We start from the raw sequence: 9,705 nt of genomic DNA, 5'->3' as shown, positions 1-9,705 counted from the left end.
AGGTTTGATGGCCAATTAGGGACTTAATTGAAGAAACTTAAAATTAAGGACCAAGTTGGAAAAGGCATGTAAATATAAGGGTTGCAATTGACCAAATCTAGTGCCAAATTGTAGAAATTGAAAGTTTATGACCAATTGAGGGTTAAATTGCATAAATTAGAGGTCAAGGACTAAAGTTAAAAGGGCGGCCAACTTTAGAGCCGACAATTGAATTTGGTAGCAATTGAGGACTTGATTAAAAAAATCACAAATTAAGGACTGATTTGGAAATTGACAAGTTTTGACGCCATTTCCTTTAAATGAAACAACGTGTTTGAGATAAAACGGTGTCGTTTCAACCATTGTTAAAAAAAAAGCGCAAAACTGTACCATTTCGAATGACACTATGAGTCTTCTTTTTCCCATCGAAGCTTAGACATAGAGGAAGAAGAAGGTTTTCTCCCCTGCATTTTCCCGCTCCCTCTCTTTCTCAAAACTCTAAAACAAACCAACAAAGATCCCCTCTTGCCTAAACTCTGAACCATGGCCTACTTCCAGATGAAAAAACAGAGGGGATAAGTCCCTCGGGCGGCTTTGAGATGGTTGTCTAGTGTTTTTCTATCCATTTTGATTAATATTAGTTTGTATTTTTATACTATAAAGATATGAATTCGGTATTAAAATACCTAGTTTTTGTCAAAACATTGTAAAAATTATATATATAAAAAAGTCTTGTTTTTATTCATACAGCCAAGTCTCTAAAAAAAATCATATCGTATTTCCATACAAAGAATATTTAAAAAAAAAAAGTTTTAGCATGTTTTTTTACTTTAATAACTAGTTTATTAAAGTCATAAAAACTATGCCAATATTTCAAAAACTTCAAAAAACAATTTTTTTTCTTTTAATATTAAGGATTTCGCACTTATGCATGAGGTGTATTCTTGATATTAAAAGGATAGTTTTTTATTGACATTTTAGATTTAACTCGACAAGATAAATATTTTCTTACCGAAGAAAACTTTTCTTAAACCATAAATGGACCAACAATTAAAAATACAATAACATCTTAGCATATATCAGATAATCACACAATGCAGTTTACCTTCGGTAGGGCGTATTTGGAGTGCTAATACCTTTTATTTACGCAACTAGTCCTCGTGCCCGATCTCTAAGATCAGTTAGGATTCCTAGTGACCAAATACTAGTGGCAACTCCCATTCTTGTTTTCCACTAATAAAAAATAAGAATTCCTTGTCTTCCCATGTTTGCCCGATACATTTTATAAGAGTGGATGATTCGCTGCGACGCCGCACACATGCGACAGAACAATGACTCTGTTGGGACCTTATGAACTAAACATTGTTTTTGTCTGATAATTATGTTGTTTGGTTTGCATGCTTTCTGTTAATATCCTTATTGTATTTATTTTCTTATGCACTTTAATTTCTATACATATTTGATCATGCATTGTATAGAATTGATTTATGCATCACACTCTAAGTTTTGGGAAATACATATAAGCTTATAAGTTAGGTAGGGGATTAACGATCTGCCCTATGACTATTGGTCACTGTTCAAATATATGAAACAACCAACTTATATTTAAATATCTACTTGGTAATGGTAGGCATTTATACCTTAACTATTTCACGCAATTTTTATTGTTTATGGTGGCTGACATTATTAGTTGAATTGGAAAAGTTTGTTGCCCCATTAACAATAAAAGCTAAAGTTAAAAGCATTTTTACTCTACATATATAATTAATTATTCACTGTAGTCATGTAAGTATGTTTTTGTCATTTTCAAAAAAAGTCAAAGGCCTTGGTATTAAGGGTATTTAAGTCATTTCTCGTAACCCAATAGTTATTAAAGAATTGATTAAGAATATAAGTGTCTTTTTATTTTTTTAAAGACAGTAAAATAACAAGTTTAACATTAGAATAAAAAAAATTAAACTATGCATCTAGGAAACTTTTGATCTTTTCACTCTATTTTTTTTTTAATTACGAGGTTCATCAATGATAATTTAATCTCTTACTAAGGGTTAATTATTATTTAAATAAAAAAAGTTGCTGGAAAAATACACCAGCTTGTGAAAGATGTCCATACATTTTAGTAGGTGTGTGCTACATCTTCTAATGGAAAAATACTCTTCCACCGTGTTGTTGAAAGCATAATTGCATCATTTTCATGTTGTTACATCATGTTTGTGGTGGGCTAATTTGTCATTGACAAAGTTTTTTTTTTTTCTCTCCCTTCTTCCCTTAGAAATACATGTTGATTCTTTTGTAAATTTTTGTAAATCATAAAAATAACAATAATTTTTTATTCTTCCCACACCCAAATTCTGATATGGAAGGACAATCCTCGTAACACTACTCACGTGACACACGAACATTATCAAATAGTTCATTGAGATTTGCTAGAGATGCTGAATGTAAGGAAGTTAGTTAGCAACTTCTCAACATCTAATTAACATTAATTTTCTATATGAATTTGATACCGTTAGGCAACAAATAGCCTACAAGCATAAATTTTAGGCAGCGTATTTCACCTCCTAATCTTCAATCAACCTCACAGTTGATATTATTATAAACCTAAACAAACTTTATATACATTCCGAACGTTGAAAACTAACTATCTAGTTAATTTTCTATATAAACTTGATACCGTCAGGTAACAAAGAGTATGCACCCAAAAAATGTTGGCAGCCTAATTCAACTTCTAATAATTAATTAAGTTCATATTATTCTAAATCTAAAAAAACTAAACTAAAAATATATTTGAATACTAGTTGAAACTTAATTTTCTTCCTCTTAGGAATCGGATAGTCTCCTAAACCTAACATGAAATTTATTTTGCAAGTGTTCGTGCTACTCAATTCCAACAATCCTAAACTTCCAATTCATCCATCAGTTTTAAAAACAACATGATCTCTATAAAGTTTCATGCGAAGTTCATCAAATAGTTTTTGGAGATTTGTAAGAGATGCCAAATTCAAGGAAGATAGTTAGCATTAATATACCGGAGGAGTGCATATAAATTTGATACTGTTAGGCAACAACTTAGCCTTCCTCTAATACATATATTTACATGATGCGAACATCTCAACATCTAACATTAATTTTCTACATAAATTTCATACGGTTAGGCAACAAATAGCCTGTACTCACCAAATTTAGGCAGCCTAATTCAAGTCCTGATATTCAATTAATGTAATAGTTGATTTTATTCTAAAGCTAAAAAAACTTAATACAGCGGAGTACATGTTGAAAATTAATTGTCCATTTAATTTTCTAATTAAGTTGGATACCGCTATGCAACAAATAGCAGATGCCCACAAATATAATTAAATTGGATAGTGTTCTGCATGTCTCGTAGTGACAATATCTAGAGTAACATATTAATTTATGTCGGTGTCAAGAAACCAAGTGATATAATTTTTTGTTGTTGAAGCGTTACTGAAAGAGAGATTAGTCGATGCGTCATTACCATTATTGTAACCTATTTTTGAGTCTCCACAAAAAAAATACAAAAATAAAAAAATATATAGTTGGAAGAAATCCAAAAAACAAATATAGTAGACAATATATAGAGTAACATATTGATTTATGTTAGTGTCAAGAAACAAAATGATATAATTTTTTTTTGTTGAAGCGTTACTGAAAAAGAGATTACTCGATGTGTCATTACTATTGTTGTAATCTATTTTTGAATCCCCACAAAAAAAATATAAAAAAAAATATATAGTTGGAAGAAATCCAAAAAACAAATATAGTAGACAATATATAGAGTAACATATTGATTTATGTTAGTGTCAAGAAACAAAATGATATAATTTTTTTTTGTTGAAGCGTTACTGAAAAAGAGATTACTCGATGTGTCATTACTATTGTTGTAATCTATTTTTGAATCCCCACAAAAAAAATATAAAAAAAAATATATAGTTGGAAGAAATCCAAAAAACAAATATAGTAGACAATATATAGAGTAACATATTGATTTATGTTAGTGTCAAGAAACAAAATGATATAATTTTTTTTTGTTGAAGCGTTACTGAAAAAGAGATTACTCGATGTGTCATTACTATTGTTGTAATCTATTTTTGAATCCCCACAAAAAAAATATAAAAAAAAATATATAGTTGGAAGAAATCCAAAAAACAAATATAGTAGACAATATATAGAGTAACATATTGATTTATGTTAGTGTCAAGAAACAAAATGATATAATTTTTTTTTGTTGAAGCGTTACTGAAAAAGAGATTACTCGATGTGTCATTACTATTGTTGTAATCTATTTTTGAATCCCCACAAAAAAAATATAAAAAAAAATATATAGTTGGAAGAAATCTAAAAAAAAAAAACATACTAGTCAGAATAGGATGCCGGAGCATCCAAAAAAGAAAATAGTTAGAAAATAGTTGAAGAGGTTTAAAATACAAATTTTGAAATTTACCATTATACTTTTGACTAATGAGAGCTTTGTTAACAAAAAAAAAATCAATTTTAGGAAGAAAATTGAAAATTAGATGTTTATTTACTCAATTAAATTTTATTGAAGGTTTAATTGAATTTATGAAAGGTTTGATTGCAAATTTTTTTTATTTTAAGTCAATTTGGGCTTTAATTGGAAGAAATTAAAATTCTAGGATCATATTATAATTTTTAAAGTTGATTTGGTCAAATCAGGGATTTAATTACATAAATATGAAGGTTTGATGGCCAATTAGAAACTTAATTGAAGAAATTTAAAATTAAGGACCAAGTTGGAAAAGACACGTAACTATAAGGGTTGCAATTGACCAAATCTAGTGCTAAATTGTAGAAATTGGAAGTTTATTGACGAATTGAGGGTTAAATTGCATAAATAAAAAATCAAGGACTAAAGTTAAAAGGGCGGCCAACTTTAGGGCTGGCAATTGAATTTGGTAGCAATTGAGGACTTGATTAAAAAAATCACAAATTAAAGATTAATTTGGAAATTAACAAGTTTTGACACCATTTCTTTTAAATAAAATAACATGTTTTAGATAAAACGGTGTCATTTCATCCATTGTTAAAAAAAAAACTCAAAACTGTATCATTTTGAATAGCACTATGAGTCTTTTTTTTCCCATCGAAGCTCACAAACGTAAAGGAAGAAAAAGTTTTTCTCCCCTACATTTTTCCATTCCCTCTCTTTCCCAAAACTCAAAAACAAACCGATAAAGATCTCCACTTGCCTGGAAAAACAAAGGGGATAAGTCCCTCAGGCGGCTTTGAGATGGTTGTTTATTGTTTTTTTATCCATTTTGATTAATATTAGTTTATATTTTTATATTATAAAGATATAAATTTAATATTAAAATACCTAATTTTTGTCAAAACATTGCAAAAATTATATATATAAAAATCGTGGCCTAATAGTTGATTTTATTCTAAAGCTAAAAAACTGAATATACCGGGGTACATGTTGAAAATTAACTGTCCATTTAATTTTCTAATTAAAATGGATACCGCTAGGCAACAAATAGCCTATGCCCACAAATAGACTACAATTATACTTATGTATTACAAACATAACCAGAAAAAAATAAATTGCATTTTACCTGCTGGCCCCGTCTATAAATTGTACTATTATCTCACAAGCTTTTGGAGGGTGAACTTAGGCTTGTTGGGAAAAACAGAAGCTGAGAATGGCATCACAAGAGGCAGAGGCAATGTTAAAAAGCCAAGTTGAAATATCGCAACTCGTGCTTGGTTTTGCTGATTCTATGGCTTTGAAGTGTGCGGTCGAGCTTCGACTGGCAGATATAATAAATTCTCACGGTCGTCCAATCTCTCTGTCCCAAATAGCTTCAGGTTTCAACTTCAATCCTTTTCTTTGCATGCATTGTAAAGAATGAGCAAGAATATAGCAATTAAATTATTAGGATTGCTATGCATATAATTCTACTGTTGAAAACTACAAAGTCAATATGGTAAATTTAAATAGAATGGGTTTTAATTCAAAAAATATTGGTCAAGTAGTTTTGCATTTAGACGTTTTATTTTGACATTAAGATGTAGCTCAAGTGAAAATTATTATTCTCCCTTTTCAAAGAAATTTCAAATCCGAATATCTCCGTTATAACCCGAATCTTTTATGTTAAATACATAAACGATATAATTGAGTAATTTTTCCTCAGATTATCCTAGGACTTCATATATATAAATGTTTCCAAAGTATACTATAGTTTACTCTCTTTGTATATATGTTTCACAACATGTTTCGAATTTTTTTTTTCATATGTTAGAATGAGATGTTAAAAATTGTAGGGATATGAATTTTATATTTTGAAAATACTCAAAAATAGCTTAAATTAAGGGCCACTTGGGCAATAGTCTGAGGCCCCCACTTAAGAAAAAATTCAAAAAATAAATAAAGTATATTTATTAATTACGTCTTATGAATGAAGTGAAAATTATCATCACTTAACAAAACCTTCAAGTACTAAATGAGAATTGTTGAAGACCCTACTTGTCAAGCATACATAAAAAATAATAACAAAATATTTTAAAAAATCTAAGTTATAGTTTTGTCCAAGATCACTATTTATTTTAAGCTTTGAAGATACTAGTAAACTATAAACCTTGATTCTAGCCTAAAGATTAGTATATAATTAAAACATAGATACTAATATATAACCTATAAATGTTATTCTTTTATATCAATAAAATATGTCTTTACATATAATAATAAGATATAGTCTCTGCATTAAACTACTAATTTACCTCTTTACCTAGCTACTATCCTTAATTATCCTTCTTTCTTCGAGTATTTAAAAAAAATGAATACTTAATTTTTAACATAATATCAGGGCATATATCTTGAATTTTAACATCGTAGCTAGCTAGTCATTATGCTCACCACTAGGTGATTCGCCCAAGTTGTTGTTTGATGCATGGTATAAGTTCTTGATAGAACTTCTTAAACTATAGGAACACGTGAAGAAATATTTTAACATTATATTGGTATCCCTAGCCTCACCAAAGCACAACATATACAGTTTTAATTTCGAAAATGAAATATGTTGTATATAAGTTGCAATATACAGATTTTTTTTCTTGTATCCTTCATGATTTCAGGTATTAACTCACCTAGCCCGGACATTTCTTATCTTGCTCGTATCATGAGATATGTGGTCAGAAAAGACATTTTTAGTGCACACCCCCCATCAGATGGAGGCGAAACACTCTTTGGGCTGAATCAAAAATCAAGAATGCTAATGCATGACTCTGAACGAAGCCTCGTTCCTATATTAACCATACAACACAGTCCATGGCTCCAAGCACCGTGGCATTGCTTGAGCCAATGTATCAAAGAAGGTGGAACCTCTTTTTCGAAGGCTCATGGCTGTGAACTGTGGGATTTTTCTTCTCGAAATCCTGAGGCCAGTAGGATTTTCAATGAGGCCATGGCATGCACATCAAAGATCACGATGACGGCAATTTTATCACATTACAAAGATGGTTTCAACAACATTAGATCATTGGTGGATGTTGGTGGTGGTATTGGAGGACATGTAGCAGAGTTTGCCAGGGCCTACCCACACATTAAAGGAATAAACTTGGATCTGCCACATGTTGTAGCAACAGCACCAAAATATGAAGGAGTTTCCCATGTTGCAGGAAATATGTTTGAGGCTATTCCTAATGCTGATGCAATTTTCATCAAGGTCAGTGCCTTGGTAGAAATTTTATTGGGGCTCGAATTAATATAACGATAGATATCCTTTTCTTGAGCATTAATTTTACATATGCTTACTCCTTTTTTTGTATTTTTACAGCGGATATTGCATGATTGGACCGATGAATCATGCGTTGAAATTTTGAGAAATTGCAAGAAAGCAATACCTGAAAAAACTGGAAAGCTTATCATAGTTGATATAGTTCTACAAACAGATGATCATTGTGATAAATTTGATGATATAAGAATGGGAATGGATTTAGTGATGTTTGCAGTGACCACTGGTGGGAAGGAGAGAACTGAGCAAGAATGGAAGAAATTATTAGAGGAAGGAGGCTTCTCTCGCTATAAAATCATCAAGATTCCAGCTTTGGAATCTATTATCGAGGCTTATCCAGAGTGAAATATCAATTTGTTATAGTCATAATAATATCTTAAATAAGTAAACTACGCCTGCGATGCAGCAGTCAATAATAATATTAGGCATAATAATCCGAGCCATGTAACGCCTTTCCCTAAACTGTATTCATAGATTATTAAAGCTTTATAATATATTATTGATTATGATGGTCGCTTGTGGTTGTAATCTATAGAAACTAGATGATTATATATATGTTTTATAGTAAAGGAGGTATTTTTGGATTAGTCTTTACGTAATTGAGACTCGATCCACCACTCACAGAGCTAGGTCAGCGCCCGATCTCCCCTGGCCTTGGATCGATTCCAAGAACAAGACTCTTTGAATCTATTAACAATGAATATGCAATATTACACGAAGAAAAAGAACATTTTCGATGGTGAGAATTGAACTTCTAACTTAATGAGTTAGAAGCACATTCTCCTATATTGCTCCACCACAATCTTCGATGGTTGAAAATAATATAATGATAACAATGGTAATGGATTTAGTAATGTCGGCACACTCCACAGGTAGGAAGGAGAGAGCTGATCAAGAATGGAAGAAATTATTAGAGGAAAGAGGTTTCACTCGTGATGAGGTCCTATTTTTTTCCTTGGGCTTGAAGGTTGGGCCCGAGTTTGTGTAAAGTCATTAATATTTTAGCTCTGACAATTTAGCCTAGCCTTCCATTATAAAAGAACAGGTAGATCATTGTTGTTACATGCAAAAAGCTTCATTTTATCTTTTTAATGATTAAATTAGAATTGGTTCAAGGAAAGATAAATTATCCCTTTGATAAAAGGTTTTTTCTTTAAGAAATAATTGTCATCCTTTCATAGCCCGCTGTATGCTTTTCTTCTTTGTAGGGAAAAGGTTGGCTTGTACCTAAAATATCCATGTCTCATCATGATAAAATAATATTTTTTTATAATGATAAAATATTTCTGATTTATGATCCCAGGATAAAATATCTCTAATCCATTATTATAAAATATTTTTAATCTAATATATATGACCAATATTCCTTATCCATTTTTAGATTCTCACATAAAAAATTGAAAAAAAAATAAAAAACAATATATCAAAAAAACATTTGAAAGAAATTCAAAAAATAATAACAGTGAGAAAATGATGCTAGAATGCCCATAAAATAGCTAAAAATTAGTTAAGAAGATTCAAAAATACAAAAATAAAAATTTAATAGTATCTCATTGATTGATGAGAGTTCTATTGACAAGAAAATTTTAATTTTTAAGAAAAAAATTCAAAATTAGATATTTATGAATTCAATTAAATTTTATTGAAGGTTTAATTGAATTTATGGAGGATTTGATTGTAAGAAAAAATATTTTTAAGTTAATTTAAGCTTTATTTGAACAAAATTAAAGTTTAGGGATCAATTATAATTTGTTCAGGGGTTTGATTACAAAATTTTGAAACCACAAAGACCAAATCAAAATGGCCATTTGAATTGGAGAAACAGAGACGTTTCATGAACTGTTCATCGTCTTCTCCTCAGCAACGGTTTCAGTAATAAAATGCCGCAGATTGCTTCAGTCATGGGGAACGTTTCAATGCTACAATCTCTCTGCACACCGCCGACTGTTACGAC

At 30.3% G+C, this 9,705-nt stretch overlaps 1 protein-coding gene across 1 annotated transcript; it reads left to right on the top strand.

The window, feature by feature from the left end:
• Window positions 1–5,519: 5,519 nt before the first annotated feature.
• On the top strand, window positions 5,520–8,338 carry LOC105140383 ((R,S)-reticuline 7-O-methyltransferase-like). Its single transcript, XM_011047184.1, has 3 exons — window positions 5,520–5,826; window positions 7,093–7,682; window positions 7,794–8,338. The coding sequence occupies exons 1-3, from the start codon at window positions 5,661–5,663 to the stop codon at window positions 8,094–8,096; spliced, it is 1,059 nt and encodes a 352-aa protein (XP_011045486.1). The 5' UTR covers window positions 5,520–5,660; the 3' UTR covers window positions 8,097–8,338.
• Window positions 8,339–9,705: the final 1,367 nt, after the last annotated feature.

The sequence above is a fragment of the Populus euphratica genome, unplaced genomic scaffold, assembly GCF_000495115.2.
Source record: "Populus euphratica unplaced genomic scaffold, PopEup_1.0 scaffold106.1, whole genome shotgun sequence".
NCBI classification, from domain to species: domain Eukaryota; kingdom Viridiplantae; phylum Streptophyta; class Magnoliopsida; order Malpighiales; family Salicaceae; genus Populus; species Populus euphratica.
Note: the sequence above shows the minus strand (reverse complement) of the source record. Positions and strands in the feature narration are given on the sequence as shown.

What these genes read in the sequence shown, in the direction of transcription:
- LOC105140383 (XM_011047184.1), top strand. Translation starts at nt 5,661, where the DNA reads ATGGCATCACAAGAGGCAGAGGCAATGTTAAAAAGCCAAGTTGAAATA. An exon ending in TCTGTCCCAAATAGCTTCAG is followed by an intron (nt 5,827 to 7,092) that starts GTTTCAACTTCA and finishes TCATGATTTCAG; the next exon opens with GTATTAACTCACCTAGCCCG. An exon ending in CTGATGCAATTTTCATCAAG is followed by an intron (nt 7,683 to 7,793) that starts GTCAGTGCCTTG and finishes GTATTTTTACAG; the next exon opens with CGGATATTGCATGATTGGAC.